General features: G+C 35.9%; 1 protein-coding gene across 5 annotated transcripts in view; it reads right to left on the bottom strand.

Moving 5' to 3' along the window:
* The window catches only part of PARD3B (par-3 family cell polarity regulator beta), a 1084399-nt gene that overhangs the window by 492999 nt on the left and 574081 nt on the right, over window positions 1-17319 (bottom strand). For all 5 annotated transcript variants that reach the window (XM_063695123.1, XM_019022741.4, XM_019022742.3 and 2 more), the window contains 5 exons: window positions 13254-13340; window positions 7800-7925; window positions 4883-5241; window positions 2373-2512; window positions 1099-1227 (listed from right to left, as the gene is read on the bottom strand). In XM_063695123.1, the coding sequence (XP_063551193.1) occupies window positions 1099-1227; window positions 2373-2512; window positions 4883-5241; window positions 7800-7925; window positions 13254-13340 (841 nt within the window). The remainder of the gene's footprint in view (window positions 1-1098; window positions 1228-2372; window positions 2513-4882; window positions 5242-7799; window positions 7926-13253; window positions 13341-17319) is intronic.

Genomic DNA, 17319 nt, shown 5'->3' with positions numbered 1-17319 from the left:
TATTTTTTAGTAGAGACGGGGTTTCACCATATTGGTCAGGTTTCGAACTCCTGACCTCAGGTGATCCACCTGCCTCGGCCTCCCAAAGTGCTGGGATTATAGGCATGAGCCACTGCACCTGTCCCCCTTTTGAATTTTCTATAGCATTCTTAAAAGCACAATTTCAATAAAATAAATAATATGTATTTATGGTAAGAAAAGAAAATGAAAACCTCTCATAACCGATATTCCAGATGTATCTGCTTCTAGTTGTTAACAAGTTTTAAAATGTAATTTAATGATACTGCACAAATAATTTTATATCCTACTTTTAAATATAGTATTAGATTATGAACATTTTCTCATGCTATTATCAATTTTTTACAGAAACCATTTTAAGTACTTCTATATTTCACTGGCAAGCTATCTAGTTATTTATCTAACCAATGCCTTACAGTTATACAGGACCCAATATATCACTGCAATAGATAGAACTTGAGGGGAAAAAATCAATGTACATGAATTTTTTCCACATCTTTGATCATCAGTTTAGGACAGATTACTTGAAGTCTAGTTACTAGGTCTAAGGGTATACATTTTTAATAAGGCTTTTGAACTCATCTTTCTCAAGATGTCTATCCCAGCCCTCAAGAATAGGTTAAATACCCTTGTTCTATGTTATCATCGCACTCTGCATTTTCCCTTCATAATCTTCATCGCCATTTTGAATACTTGGCTGTCTTTTTATTTCCTGTTAGACTGTAAACTTCATTAAAGTAGGTCCACAAATTATTTTGCTGACTGTGTTTTGCCTAGGGCTTCGCACGTAGCACATATTCAATATATATTTTATTGAATTAGTTGCATACTGTTGAATAATTGCTTATTGCTAAAGGTGTTTGAATCTGTGCCCCGGAATCACTGTTTACATATACCCACTGGCTGTATCAATGTTTTAAAAATGTGATACCCCAAATGGGGTAAAATACCCTGAGTGTGATTCAATTTTGGTTATGAATGAAGCCTGTGATTTAGAACTCGTTTCTCAGCTATAATGAGTTCATTGAGTGTATTAAGCTCGGCATTAAAAATTCAGTGAGACTGAGATCTGAACATTACCAACTCTCGGGGCAGAAAATGTCCTTCTTGGCGGGCAATGACCAGTGATGCTATCTCCCCCTGCTTGGTGCTCCTGAGCATGGCCACAAGCTCTTCCTGGGTTCGTCCGGTGACATCTCTCCCATTTACCTAATGAATAAAAGCATATGAACAGCCACAGTCACAATACTTGTAATCTCCTTCTACACTAGATAGTTTTTGAAAACAAGAAGCAAATGGGCTCCCATACTTGAGGAAGCTCTGAAAAGATGATAACTAAATACATTGGCAAAACCCAACAATGTTTCCCATAATGCATCATCATTATGATGCTGGATGAACTCAGAGTCGGTAATTAATATCAGCAGTTTTTCCTAAGACATCACATTCTTATGTGGGGGAAACTGGACTGACAGATACCAGAAAATGATTCCGCTTAAGGTAGAAAGCAGATTTCAAAGGCTTACTTAGCGCCATTTTCTGCCTAATTCAACAAGCAGAGTGAACCATGATCACAAGGCAAATTTCTCTGCAAATACGAATCTAGCAATAGAATCCTGCAGGTTTTAAACATATTTAGAAAATTATAGTCACCAGATTATCATAGATTAAGGGAAATTCTAATTTGGAGCTACAATAGTCATTTGGTGCATCTTCTTTCATGATCTAGAACAACATGAAAAGCTAAAGTGTTGCTTTTAATGAAGATGTTTGCTTCAAAGGTAAATGGACAATATATAATTATCAAGACGATAATGTCCTCAGACAAAAATAAATGAAAACAAACAGCCACCCTCTTGCTTTTGGTATCCCAAATATATCTTTCTGCAAAATCCCTTCCAGCTGTTTTCATTGCTATCCTAGCACAGACGATAGGGATATGGACAAAGCATAGAATGACCTGAGATACTCTGGCTTGTCCTGGCCAAGTTTGAAAAGACTATTACAAAGACTTTTTAACTTTTTAGCCCTAATTGAATATATGTTCAATTCTTAGATTCAATCCAAATTTCACAGGGACTCTAAGAGGTAGAAGTAAGAGAGGGAAGATCATAAATGGTTTTCACTATCATTTGGCCCCGTATCACTGACCTTATTGGGGATTTACAAAGTTAGACTCCTCATTAACCAGTTCTATACTTAAAGTTCTTATCTTGTCTATAAGCAATAATTTTTAATATATATTAGGTTCAAAATAAAAATATTAATATATTTACATATATTTCAATGCAATTAAATGGCATTATTTAAATGCCAAGAAATATTTTCATACAATTATTAATTCCAATTCTTACCTCCAAAATTCTGTCCCCTGATTGTAGGCGGCCATCTTTTATTGCTGCTCCCTTTGGTAAAATGTTTTTTACAAAAATGGGACCGGGACCATGTATGGAAGAGTCTCTGGTAACCACAGTGAAACCAAGTCCTTCAGGGCCTAGTGTATAAGAACAGGAAAATGTATAGTCATCTTAAGCATGAGTAATATTATATGCAGTCTTACAGTAAGATCTACCTAATTTAGACTAATATAGAATCAGTAAAATATTTACATTCTGGGACATTTTAAATATGCTTCAGTTATTTGTGTTTCAAATGCAGATTATAGTTCCTGACAGGCCATGACAGTATCAAAGTGAATTTAGGGCCCAATCCAGATGTGTAACACTTTTGCTTATTCAGGTTCTAGAAGAAATGCACATGTTATCCAGATGCCCAGGAGATTGACTTCTCAATAAACCATAACCTGACTTCATACTTCCTGAGAAGCAAAAGGCCATTTGACTTAAGTTCTGTCAGCCTCTTAAATGAGCTGGACAACCTATGGCTGAGTCCTCTACTTGTGTCTCAATTCCTTGTACTGCTGCATCCCATTGTCTGGTCAGCAAGCATCTTGTTGTTCCTGTCCTGTTCTCCTGCATCTCCAATTTCTCCCTTCTCATGTATTTTTCACTCAGTCTAAAGGTATGCTCAGATTTCTCTACCCTGAAGGATCCTTACTTCCATCTTACTGCTTCTTCAAGCTTCCATCACCAGTGACCTACCCGCGACCATCTCTGTTGGTCTAGCTTTGATGATTCCCACCATTTTTTTTTGTTGAAATTGACTCTCTCTTTGGTTTTCATGTCTTTATTTTCTGATTATTTTCCTATCTTTGATCACATCACATCCATCACTCTCTCTAAATCTTACTCATTGTCCTCCCATGTAGCCACAGATGTTCCCCAAGGATCTGTCTTAGACCAGTTTGTCCCCTAGACTCCCTGCCTTGGCCAGCTCCTGGATCCAAGTATATCTTCCAAAGAAAGAGATCTAAATCTCTATGGCTCCAATGTCTCTTTTTGATGTCAGCTTCCTAGATGTCATCATGCACATTTCAAACTTCACTATGTACCTCCCTCTCCAGTCCAGATCCTGACCTTTTCAAATATCCTCATCTACTTAAAATTCTAATTTCTAGCAATGACATCTCCATTATGCAACTTGCTCTGGCTGAAAAACCTCAGCAATCACTGTAATTCTTCTCTTTTTTCCTTCCTACAACCAGTCATTTATTAACGCATGCCTATTATGTTTCCACCTTTAGACAGATGCAGTGCACCCTTTACTTATCCTTTGTTGTTTGGCCTTGTCTTCAGTGTATCTTTTTGCTGTCAGATTAATCTTGCCAAAGTACAGATGTGATGTCATATCTTTCACTTTTGCATTCAAGGCTTTGTAATAAATTTTTAAGGTGATTCTGTGTCTGATTCATTTTTCTATACTCAAAACACCCAAATCTGTGTCTTACACACAGCTGGATCATTTGTACAAAAAATACAACTGAGCCATTTAAATAAAAAACCTGATTGATAAGCACACTGAAGTATTTTTGTACCTACTAGTCAATGTATTTTATTCCCAGAATAGAATTCTTATAGGTGAATGAAATTTTGATCAGAGAATCTTTCCAGAATAACTTTCATATCCTAATTAAAGATACATTATTTGTTTTTGAAAGACCTTAATAGTTTTTCTAAAACTACCTTTTGACCATAAATTCTCTATTAATTCAGACAAGAATCTATAAGATCTTGGTTTCTTTTGAGTTGTCTTGAAAAACACAGAATTTCAGAAGGTTGCAACGGAGGAAGGTAATATAAAGCAGAGGTTACAAAATGAACAAAAGCACAGAAGCACACGAATGCTTATGTATGTGTGTAGAATACTGCATAAATATGCATGTACACACATGATCTCTTCTCACTGATCTGTGCTTGAAATGGATAGAAAAGTTGAAAAAGATGAAGAAAGAAAATATTATACATGCTTTTGAAATTAGGTATGTTTTAAATGTTTGTGATGTTGAATCAGAGAAATTAGTAAACATTACATATTTGTTTTCTGAGGAGTAAATTTTTGTTGTTAGAAGACTGTCTTAGAAAAACAATATGCTTTTTGGACATGGCCTAAAGGATGCTTCAAGAATCACTAATCGTGCTCAGAACAGGGACAACTGAATTTTCATGCCTATTTGGTATTAAGTTGTAATACAATATTGCTCTGTTGATATCAGGTTTGCAATGATTCTTTCCATTTCCCAACATGTCTTTATTATTTTCTTGTTTAAAATAATCTATACACTCCGAAGAAAAGAATAAAAAAGTACAATTTCAAGAAATTTAAGTTACCTAAGTATACACTTAAATCTATTCTTTGATACAATTAAATGAAGGGAGAATTAACTAAATTGGCCTTAATGCATTTCTCTTAACCAATTTTACATGTTACAATAATAGAATGCTATTAGGCATAATTTAATAATTACCTTTCTTTAGGTCAATCTTAATTTTCTTTGCATTTTTCTTGCTGCCAAATCCCATGAGAGGCGAGAGTGAGGGAGAGGATGGTTTTCCTCCCAGCCTTGGTACTCGGGGACTCTTGTTTTGTTGCAGGGAAGCTGATGCATCTGTTTCAGGACTATCGGTTCCTGTGAGATTTGCTGTCTTTAGTCCCGATTTTCCATGGACAGGAGGCAGCACTTTGGTTTTCAAAACGCCATCATTATTACCAAAAATGTTAAGAGAGCCAATGACTGACTTTTCATACTGTTCACGGTTTTGTGGAGGAAGCACGTGGAGGAGCACACTTGCGGATTTCATTGCCTGGCGGAAGACATCTTGAGCCCTGGAAAGAAAGTTGATAAATGTATGATGACCCCGCTTTGAGGTGCAGCATCTTCTAAAGTACCCCAGCAGGATGGCAACCAAGAGCAGCACAGTGGCTAATCATAGGAGACACGATCAATATTCCTAACAGAATGACTTTGCCAACTACATACTAGTTACCACTTACTATTTGCACTAGGTGCCCCTGCACTAGCTTATACATGCATTATTACCATGCATCCTTCTCTAATTTAGAAAGCATGTTAGGTAAGTATAAATAGCTTTCATTTCACGGACATGGAAGTTGAGGCTCAGAGAGATGAAATAATTTATCCAATGACCCACAACTTTTACATGTTTCTAAAGATGAAAATCTAACCAGAAGTGATTACCAAAGTGAATATAAAAAGCAAAATAATTTGATATTTTGGATCAGATCATTAGTTAGGTTTCTTTTAGGACATCCTTCTAAAGTACAGATCTTCTCTAACATGGGTTGTGTTACACAAGTTCAAGTTTGACATCCATGTTTGCTCATGGAGACATTTTGGCAGGTGCTTTGGCTGTGCCTAAATGTCTCAGTGGAATTTCAATCCAACATGCACCCTTCCTGTTACTCTCACATAGAGCAACTGTGTTTTTCACTTTTATGACCTAGCACTTTGTGTTCTTCCTCAAACTTCTTATAACATTTTCTCCCCTTCTTCCTCATGCCTCTAGATGCCCTGTGCCCAGGTCAAACAACTACTTTTCCCACTCTTTCTTGCCCAGAAGATATAAATGAAGGCGTTAAAGGAAAGCTCTTTAGAAGAGGCTGGTTCAGTAGAGAGACAAAAACTTTTATTGTTCTCCTGTTTCTCTTCCCTATTTCTTGAAACTCAGAAGTGACTGAGGAAACTCAGCAGCCATCTTGTGCCCATTTTTCCACTGAAGGATAGTAGCCACATGGCGAGATGGCAAAGCAGAAAACGGAAGCTGCCTGACCCACTGGTGGCTGTGCAGCTGCTGCACTAACTGTGGAGTGCCCTCTTCCACGTTTGCTTGTTGCTGGGAAAAATTAATGTTAATCTTGTTTCAGCTACTCTTATTTCAGGTCTCTGTTCCTAGCAGCCACAGCACATAATAACTAATCATAACCCCAACTGCAATCTGATTCCTCAAACCCTACCCTGCACCCCCCTTTCTGAAGTGCTTAATTCTGCAAATTGTTAGGGGAGAAGGAAGATTTCACATAGGCCTAACTCCACCTAACTCCTGTGGTCAGTTCCCCTATGTTATTTTTGCTTGCATAGGAATCAGTTTCTACTCCATACTAACTCTATACTAAATTTTTATGAGCCTCAGTTTCCACCTCTATAAAACAGAAGTAATAATGATTGCTTTGCATAATTATCAAGTCCTTGTGAAAAAGCACAGTAGTATATTAAAAAATTATTACTAATTATAGTTTTGTCTATCATTCATTATTAACACAATAGATTCTTCTAAGGTTTCATTTCTTTTCATACTTAGCAGCCAGTACCCACTTTTCCTCTACCCACAACCACTCATCTTTGTCCACATGCACGCATACAATACTGACAACTAATGCCCAGCGAGAAGATGTATTAGGAGCTGTTTTGGTCAGAAACAAGAGGGTGGTGATGACTCCCAAGGATTATTAGTACTTAGTCCTTTGGTCCAGCATCCCACTGCAATGCCAACACACATTAAAAAAATATGCATCAGATTACTATACACTCTAATTCCTGGGTACAGGAAGCTATTCCCTTAACATTTTCACATGCAGAAAGATGATTTCTTGAGGGAGACAGTATTATTTATTTATTTATTTTGAAGATGGAGTTTCTCCCTGTCACCCAGGGTGGAGTGCAAAGGCGCGATCTCGGCTCACTGCAACCTCCGTCTCCTAGGTTCAAGTGATTCTCCTGCCTCAGCCTCCCAAGTAGCTGGGATTACAGGCACGTACCACCACGCCTGGCTAATTTTTTTTGTACCTGTAGTAGAGATGGGGTTTCACCATGTTGGCCAGTTGGTCTTGAACTCCTGACCTCATGATCTGCCCTCCTTGGCCCCCCAAAATGCTGGGATTACAGGCATGAACCACTCCGCCTGGCCAGGAGACGGTATTTTAATTTTATTTTTTCTGTTTGTTTCTATGATTCAGTGAGTCCTCAGACATCTCTCACAGATTTTTTAGTTTAAGGAAGACTGCTGACACCAAGAAAGTTAATTAATAAGCTGAACTAACAGTCTGTGAAAAGAGCCATTAAATACCAGTTTAAGTGACCCGTAGCCCAAGAAAAACAAGCCCGTTCAACGACGCCGCAGTAAAGACAGCCAGGCAGGAAGGCTTGTGATATTCTGTAGTTTAGCATTCTCAGACCTTCCAGAGACATGTGTGGGCCACCTTTGAGTAGGCTAAAACATTAGAAGCATTCGAAAATGGATATCCTGGATCGTTCAAAGGCAACTGACTAGAAATTCTACCTACTATTTTGATCATAATGAGTTCAGTAATGCTTATAACCATGCTAGGGATCAAGAAAGTAAATAAAACAATGAAAAAATGCTTACTGAGCAAAGGTTTTGTCTACGAGATCCACATTGTTGATTTTTACAATACATTCATTTTCGTGAAATAGTCCCTCCCGCTTGGACCTGCTGTTTTCTTCAATGCCTCGGATGAAGAGTCCTAGAATCCTAAATGCAAAATTTAGATTGAAATATAATTACTGAATAATAAATGCTAATTATTTCTCCACTTGCAACTATTCAGAAATACATATTGATTTCTATTTACAAAAGAAATTTTACTTTATATTCAGGCAACTGTTTGTTATTTTAATCCCTAATCCAAAAAAAGCCAAAACTGACTACAAGAGAAAAAGCCCTTCTAGATAAATATGCATAAGTACCAACATCAATCTGCGACTTCATTTCTCATGCTTGCAGTAAACTTATTGAAAGGCTAGTTTACTGGAGTTGACACCAAAGACTTGTGGTTTGGAGAAGGGCATCACACCTGACTATAGTAAGTCTGAGTTAGTGCCAACGTGGCAACGTGATGTTTAGCAGTGGGAGAGCATTAGGGTATTCACAGTAACATTTTTGCAGTCTTACTACCTATTCTAATAATTTGCATTTTAAGAAGTAAACAAACATTTAAGCTCAGATCATATTACTCAGTTTAGAAGGAAGCTGGATCCCATTTGTTGGTGCTACCAAATCAAGTATGTGTTGGGTGTTTCCTGTGTGATCAGGATGGAGGAGTATGAGACAAAGCCATAGGACCAGGACTAGGTAATTTCACTACACATTTGGGGGACAGCTGAAGTCCAAAAACTAAAGACATTAACAAGCCTAGAGCCTTCAAAGATTTGAGAGCTAACTAGATGGGTGACCAGTGCCACACACAAAGGCTTTGAACAAACAGCCAATGAACTTAATCTGATGGACCTGGAGGGGGGCATCTAGTAGACCCCGCTTCCGAGTAGGGCAGTGACATGATGAAGGCAGGCTTTGGGAAGAGTTGTCCGAAATTTCAACCAAGAAGAGGCTAAATTAGAGAGGATGCCAAGAGGCCTCTGGATTTTTGTGGCTGTAGCTTAGAATCAGGAGGGTTGGAAGAGAAGGAAAGAAGAAAGAAAACTATAGCCACAAGAATTAAAATACGTGTGTGTGTGTGTACACACATACATACACAATTCTGTTACATATATAAACCAAAACTAAACCAAAAACCATAAGAAATGGAACTTATACATATTTTCATTATTTCTCATTTGTGGGATTTCCCTTCTCCTCGTGATGTGACAAGGCTTAGCTGTGTCCGAGAGTAAGAAAGATAGATATGTCCTGCAAGAGGAGTCTGCTACATTTGGAGAAACTGTGATCTGCACTTTATCAATACTCTTGTTTTTCTACTTTGTCACTCTCTTTTGTATAAAATCCATGTGTGCTATTACAAAATACCTTCACATTAAATTTCAAACCTAAATAAAACATGAGTACATTTTATGTGTAAATAACAGGGTCAGCCATAGAAAAGGGGAATCTACAATGCAAGTATTAGAGAAAGTAGTCCTCCTGTTTGGAGTGGCCACGGAGTTGAACCTCTGTCCCCTTAATGAGCTCCCATCATCTCAAGACCTCAACAGGCATGGCAGTGGTATTTGGGTCTCACTTCAAAAATGTTAAATGAATACAGCACGCTGCTGCAGGAGAAAGAACAGCAAACAGCCATGCCATCTACTGCAGGGAAGGCTCGGGGTCATAGGCACAAGTGTGCAGTGGGGTCTTGTGGTTCATTTCCTAGTTCCAGTAGGTTAGCAAATTAGTCATATTCTGTGTTACTTTAATCCTGAAACACAGTATTAAAAATGAAACTATTTGACACATTAAAATAATAGATAAAACTTATGGGTTTTTTCCCTAAATTAAACAGCATCCTAAGAGTTCACATTTTGGATTTTTGTTAGGGTGGATTCACAATAACTTGATTCATTAGGAGGCTCACATGTGGTTATAAACTTGTTTATGTAAGTGATTTTTTTTAACAAGCATTCAAGTCTTCCTTTAATTTAATTCAGTACATCATCAGTCATGTAATGTTACTCCCTAGGATTTAATTTCACATTTTGGGAGATGAATTAATTCTTTCGGGCCACTGGGTTGCAATTTAGCTGGCATATTACAGCTGGAGTATGCTATGTGAACCTCACTGATCTAAATAATCTAACTTGCCATGAAAAATTTATTGACAGAATAAGCCCAACTATAAAACCCATGTGTCAGAGGTAATTTTGGTAAAATGTAAAACTGACTGATTTTATTAGTTTGGTCCCTGGCAACAAACCACTTCTGCCCTCTCTGCTCCGTGGAAGGGATAGATTCCCTCCAGTTTGATTTCATCCAGACCAATACAAGAAGGCTCAGAAAACAATACCTCATTATCCTCTTTGCCCTAAACTGGTGGGCTGTGGTAGCTGTCTCATTTGGGACCAAGACTCACAGAATTTAAAGATTAATGCTGTCGAGGAGTTATAGGCCGAGACTAACCAGTTAATTTGCATCAATGAACAGTGATAAAGGATGCTGAAATCCACAGCCTCACAGAATTAGAGGGGTAACAATTCTTCTTGCTCTTCTAATTATCATTTAGGCACCAACATCTTCTCCTTGCGCCCTTCCTGTTCTTTTCCCAACGTCACACAGCCTCAGTGACTCTACCAGCTTAGCATTTTTGTTTGAACATCTCTTCTCACAGTCTTTATCAGCCTTCATCCAGTCCTTCTCCTTCTCTCTCCTGTTTAGCTGTCTTCCCTATGAAACTGAGGCATATTATGCATCTGTACTGAAACGAATTAGATTTCATGTTTTTAATTCACAAAAACCACATTGATTTTTAAAATCTGAATAAAATTAAGTTGCATTTTAGTTGCAAGAACTTTGGTGTTTTTTTATGTTTGCTTTGTTTTTACTGGGAAAGCCAATGGCCCTCAATACAAGCAGCATTCAGCACCCCTCTGCGATGGTATCTAATGAATTCATTGAGGCTTTATCTAGCAGAGCAGCCACTATAATTTACTTAGGATGATCTAACTTAGATTAGGTTTCTTATTCAACAACAGGTGTGGCAACATTTTTCTAAAAGAAAAAAATAAAAAAATACATTGGAGGCAAAGCCAATTACAGTAATCTTAGTAAAAAAATTAAATGTAAATTCTAATTTAAAATAATGGCACAAACCAATAAATGGAAGGAAATTAAGAGCAAAGTATACCACTATGACCTTAACGAAGCCCCTGTGCTCACACAGTGAAACCATATGGCATTATGAAGTCAGACACTGTCTGACATGCTCTGTACGCAGTTGCATCTAGACACATGGGTTGAGTTAAGCGTGCTGTTTCAGCTTGTACTCATTACTCCTCAACTTTTATTGGCTCATGTCTCCACTTCCATAGCATTTTTAATGTTTTTTAATTAAATTTCCTTTCTATAATACTGGTGGATAGAAAAAAAAATAATAGAACTATTTCACCAAGTTACTGAACAGTTAACCATGAACTTATAATAAAACTGCATTTCTGAATCAGGCTTTTTGGTTTTAGCCAAAATAATCATCAGACTGATGATTTACACGTTCATACATTAGGTGTTTTACAAGGAACTTTCACATTTTTAATGTTATTTAATCCCCATAACCTTGATGTAAAGTAGGTACTCAAAAGGGGCAAGTTTAGGGGACTTGCTCAAGGTTATAAAAAAGAACACTGGGATTCAAATCCAGTTGTTCTGAAACCACGTCCAATACTGGAACTCTTTCTTCTATTCTACAAGGCTTGTGCTAGGAATCAGAACCAGGAAAGAGAAGGGAGGAAATCAATAAAGCTTAGTGTATTTCCCTCGTTTGAAGTGAGAGAATGTGATTTCTGATCTATATGATCAGCTTGTTTTCTGAACTACTGAAAATGAAGTATAGTGACTGTCACACTGTATATTTTCTCACTTTTGGAAATTGGGAAGATCTTGTGCTCTATCCCACCTTCATTAAACTAAAGAGCCTGGTCATTTAACAGCTCTGGAAGTTCACAAAATTCTGGCAGTATACTTCTGCCAAAAGTCATTAGAATTTCTCATGACAACTGAGTAAATATTCACCCTATCTATCAAAAACAACCTCAGTTTGTCCTATGCCATAACCCATAACATTTATAAACACACTTATTAACACATACAGGAAATGAGACAATAAGAGCTGCTAGCTTTTTGGTTCATTTCTTTTGGGGAACATTCATTCCAGCGAGAGCTTGGCATCAGATGTTATTTGCAAAAAAAAAAAAAAAAAAAGGTGATGACTTCGCAATTACAGGTAGCAGACGGCTACCTGCTGAATATGATGCCAACCAAAATACCATGACTAAATCTGTTCTTTTTGCTATAGGGCAGACTGAATTGAATAAATATTCAGAACCACTAAATTAATACTATCTAACCTTTGAGAAAATTTTAGTTCTTGAAAGAACAATGAAGTGAGAACTTAGGAGAGCTGGATTTTGTATGACCTTGGGAAAATCAATTGACTTGTCTCGTCTTTGATATCCTAAACTAAACTAAGGAATCCCCCCTTTTCAATGATGTGTTTAAGAAAATAAATTCAGTAAGTTAACTAAAATCATGTCATGTTAGTGAAAAACTGATTTTCTTTTAAGTTTCTGACAACCCCTGTCAATATCAATCTAGTGCTAAATGTGGTCGTCTTATTACAAAGTGACATAATATCTAAAACAAGTTCAGTACAATTGTTTTAATAGGGGTAATATGAACTCTGTGGCACACACTTTAATTTCCATCAAGAGAACAAGTTTTAAATCCAGTTAGATAGATGTAAATTTCAAGAAGTGTTGATACAATCTACAATGCCATTTTTACCAGTGTGGATTTAGCAACATAATGTATTAAAAATTCCAAAAGGATGTGGTAAATTATTTTTAATTGACTAAATTATATTTTAGGAAAATACAGCATGATGACACATTGCTTCTATAAAGCCATCATACATACACAGCATCAGATATAGCTACTTAAAATGTTAGAATATTTATTATTCTAAATGCTACATACTTGAAGAATAACAGGATATATCAATTTGGAATTATTATACTCACTTGTTGAAGTATATTCTGGAATATTAAAAAATTCAGTTGCAACATTTGTCTAACAATATGTTACCATCTTTGCCAAGGATTCTGTTTACTATGTGTCACTGATAAGGATACTTTAAGAAAGCATTTCATAATTAATTGTAAATGGAGAAACAGTGATTGATTTTTTTCCCCATTACATCCTAAAGTCAATTATTTTATTTTGTTTCCAACACTTAAGTGGCCAACAGAAGTATGTCTTAAGGTATCCATTTGAATAATAGAATTCACATTTAATCTCCTTGTGAAAAATATTTGGGAAAAGGGGCTCAAATCAGGGTTTTCATTAGCATGAGCTTCTGGAATGAGAAAAACATCTTACCTTCCACTCAGAGATGAAAAGAAGGGCACTACATGTATTCCCAATGGGCCTCCTTCCCCAGAAATCTCCACTGTTCTTGTCATATCACTGGGACAGAAAAAAACAAGAGCACAAATGAGTGTCTGCTAAAAAACAGAGGAAGCACATCTAAAACATACACATACACACACACACACACACACACACACACACACACACACACACACACACACACACACACACCCCGCTCAGGATTATATCAACTAATACAACTTCAAAGTCAAAAGAGTACATAATTCATTGGTATGTTCAGATGATCCAGAAAACAAAATGTTTAAAAGTCTATCTGATTTCTTACTTTTACTCCTAGAAGAGGAACAAATGGAAATGACTACCTACAAAAATAACTTCCTACTTAACTTAATCTGCATAAATCAACATATTTTAAAAGAGGTACACAAAAATTAAAATTTTCCCCATTGAAACACACTTGAAAATTGCTGTACAGATCATAAAAAACACAGAAGAAAGCACATTGATGCTTCAGCATAAAGTAGGCTTCTTCTCTGGAACAGAGGAAAAATGAAATAAAATATTTATTAGAAAAAGCACAGAATTACGTGTTATAATGGCTGTGAAGCCACAGTTGGTAATACATATGGGCATGTTCAAAGCAATATAAATCAAAACTCAAACTTGCTTTTCAATAAGGCATCAGTTATATTCAACAGAACAATTCCAAATTTTCACTTCCTATATTTTTGTAAAGGTAGAAAAAGAGGTTGCAAAGCCTGAAGAAAATGTATTATAGAAAGAAATAGAAAGCCTGACCTGCCTAACCTACCCCTGATTAAGGAAAGGATGAGCTAGAAACATTAATGGATTGTGTGTATGACTGAAATATAGAAGGCACTGGGAGCTTTTGAGTAATAAAGAGTAGAACTACCAAGTTTTCATAAAGATGAAAAATAATAACTGTGAACAATTACTGGCTCCTTTAATCCCACGGAGAAAATATAATTGTCAGAAGAAAATAATAAAGTTGAAGCAAACATCCACGTTATGGAAATTGTAAGCAGGTCTCCATTGTTCCCTATTTACATGAAAATGACCTGAAACTAGATGTCAAATTAAGAGCTACAGCTGCTACAAATGCTTTCTGCTCCAAATTGAAAATGGTGAAATTTTGACTTCTTGCTGGAAAGTTGAGAACAGCATTAAGCAAAATGAGTGATGAATTCACTCTGCATGAAGTATTCTCTAAATTATCAGCAATCTAAAATAAATACATTAAATATATTCTCATCAGTGGATTAGGTTGATTTTTAATGTGTTTTCTTTGCAAGCCTATTATCATTAAGAAATGCAAAAAGGAGCACATCAGTTTTCAGCATTTGTGGAATATGATGAAATTTCAAATCTGGTAATAAATTTCAAATGAGTTTTGCCCAGATATTGCTGATATATATAAAACTTGTTCAGTCAAGCAGCTTATGTCAGAGGCTTGGAATAAAAGCTAAAAACAAATCTTAGAGTGATAACATAGTATTAAATGATTCTATATATTTGAGGATATGAACACTCATATGTATATGGACTGTTATATATAGATATGCATTATAAGGTCTGAATATAAAATGCTTGGTTGACAGAGAAAGTTGTATGGCTTTCAAGAGACAAAAAAGCAATATGTTTTATATACTAACAGAATTTATAGTGCATTTTTAGGCATTTGTGGAAGACTAAACCCAAAGCATTTGCATTCTAGCTTTAAAATACTGCTTTTAAAGACTTTTATAAACAGAGATTCAAATTTTGCTTAGTCACTGAAAATTATTACCCTTACCTTTGTAACATATTTTTATAGTTTTGCACTGAAAGCACAACACAAATCTTTCCTATTAAACGTATCAAGTATCCACATGGTGAGAGAGAGCATCCATATGTAATATCTAGAGGCATTTGGAATGTGTTTAGTCTGTTATAGACTTTAACTTTTCAGCTTAAGAATTTTTAGAATACCTTTTATGAATTCTCATGTTCTTTTCTATTTCACAAATATTTCACAAATATTTCTTTACTCCCACTCAAAATCCCTTCTATAAGACATAATAAATTATATGTATCATACTGATACCTACTCTTTAGTAATCATTAATAATGTGTTTTTACATTCACTTAAGAAAGCCAAACATTTTTGTTTAAGTAGCCAATCTTTTAAAAAAAATACTTAAAAAATTTGTGAGAATGGAGTTTTAAAAGTTGAGTTCTATTTTATGAGATTCTCCTTTCAGTATCTCAGAATAAATTTTTATTCTACCATTACACACAATAGTTGTAATTTTGTAGCTAGAAGCATTTTTGATAACTTTTAAATTATTATCACAAAAATAGTACTATCCCAGAAAAAAAGCCTAACAGACTTTCAATTTTGTTTACTGTAATATATAAGCACTTATAGAAAGTTAGATCTATTTAATATAGATAAGTAATAAAATTTTACATAGACCATGTCTCATCATTTTCTTTATAAAATGTTATCTATTATTTGTTTCAAGATGGAAAGGAGAACATTTGAAAAATAATGCCCCATGGACCAGTTCACATATTTTTATTTATTTAAAAAGAGAAAACAACCCTCAGTACTAGAAATACGTGATGGAGTTGTGCTCTGTAGATATCTCTATATATGCACTCTTCATGGAAGAGAAACACAGCAAGTAGGACTGGACACAATTATTTGACTACATATCTCATAAAGTGAGATTTTACAAAGACATGAAAATAGGCTATTATTGCTATTTGTTTAGATAAACTCTAGAGTAGAATTCAGGGACTAGTGAACAGGACATGTGCACATTTATGTTTATGTTTTAGAGGACAGTATAGTAGCCAGAAAATAAGCTAGAAGGTTGATTTAAAATGGAAAATACAGAAAATGAGGTAGAAAGGATATTCTGGCAATGGAAAGAAAAAGCGGTTGACAGCCACTTACAAAAAAAAAAAACAGAAAATAAACTGTGTGAGATAAAAGAAAAATATTTTGGTTATACACAGAAGAAAAGTGGGAAAATTTTACTAAGATCAAAATAGCTATCTTTATACAACTTTCTAAGACATACTAAAACAAGCAGATAGTTACAAAGCATTAGTTCAACTAGTATTAAAATAGCAAAATGCTCTAAGATCTAATTGATAAAACTGAAACCAGCTGCTACCAATCTGAGATTTAGACAAAACTATAGGCGAAGCTGCAGAATCAGTGGTCTAAAAATGAGACTGTCATGAATGGCAACTCTGCTAGAGCTAGAAGTGAAAGGCTTCATTTTGGTTTCCATCCAGAAGAAAGACTTCAAGCTTGAGGGAAAAATATACAATAGAAGCTGCAGATGTTTGTAAGTCTCATTTCTTTACACAAGGCAAATGGACAGCATTTTTAACACTAAGATTATTGAACTCAGTGGCAGGTCACTTGTTGAGGTATGGAAGAGATGAAATTGAGGATGGGGAGGGGGAGGTAATTTATTTCAGAAGAAAATCATGATTCACATGTGTAATTACATAGAAAGTGTATCCCAGTGGTAACTTTTGAGTCAGGAGTCTGAGTAAATTATTTTAATTAAGACCTGGTGCCTCAGTTTCCTCATTTGCACACAGAGAACATTAAGATTAGGTAATGCCTGGCCAGGCGCATTGGCTCACGTCTGTAATCCCTGCACTTTGGGAGGCCAAGGCGGGCAGGTCACTTGAGGTCAGAAGTTCGAGACCAGCCTGGCCACCATGGAGAAACACCATCTCTACTAAAAATACAAAAATTAGTAGGGTGTGGTGGCACACACTTGTAGTCCCAGCTACTCGGGAGGCTGAGGCATAAGAATCACTTGAACCCAGGAGGCAGAGGTTGCAGTGAGCTGAGATCACACCACTTCACTCCAGCCTGGGTGAAAGAGCAAAACTTCATCTCAAAAAAAAAAAAAGATTAGGTATTTCCCTATTAGAGTTGTTGGCTTTAATAAGAAAAATAAAGATCGTAACACATATATGTTACACATACCACATCTGGTATTTACAAAGCATTCAATAACTA

The sequence above is a fragment of the Gorilla gorilla genome, chromosome 11 (genome assembly GCF_029281585.2).
Source record: "Gorilla gorilla gorilla isolate KB3781 chromosome 11, NHGRI_mGorGor1-v2.1_pri, whole genome shotgun sequence".
Classification (NCBI taxonomy): domain Eukaryota; kingdom Metazoa; phylum Chordata; class Mammalia; order Primates; family Hominidae; genus Gorilla; species Gorilla gorilla.
The sequence above is the reverse complement of the archived record's forward strand: the minus strand, read 5'-3'. Positions and strand labels throughout refer to the sequence as shown.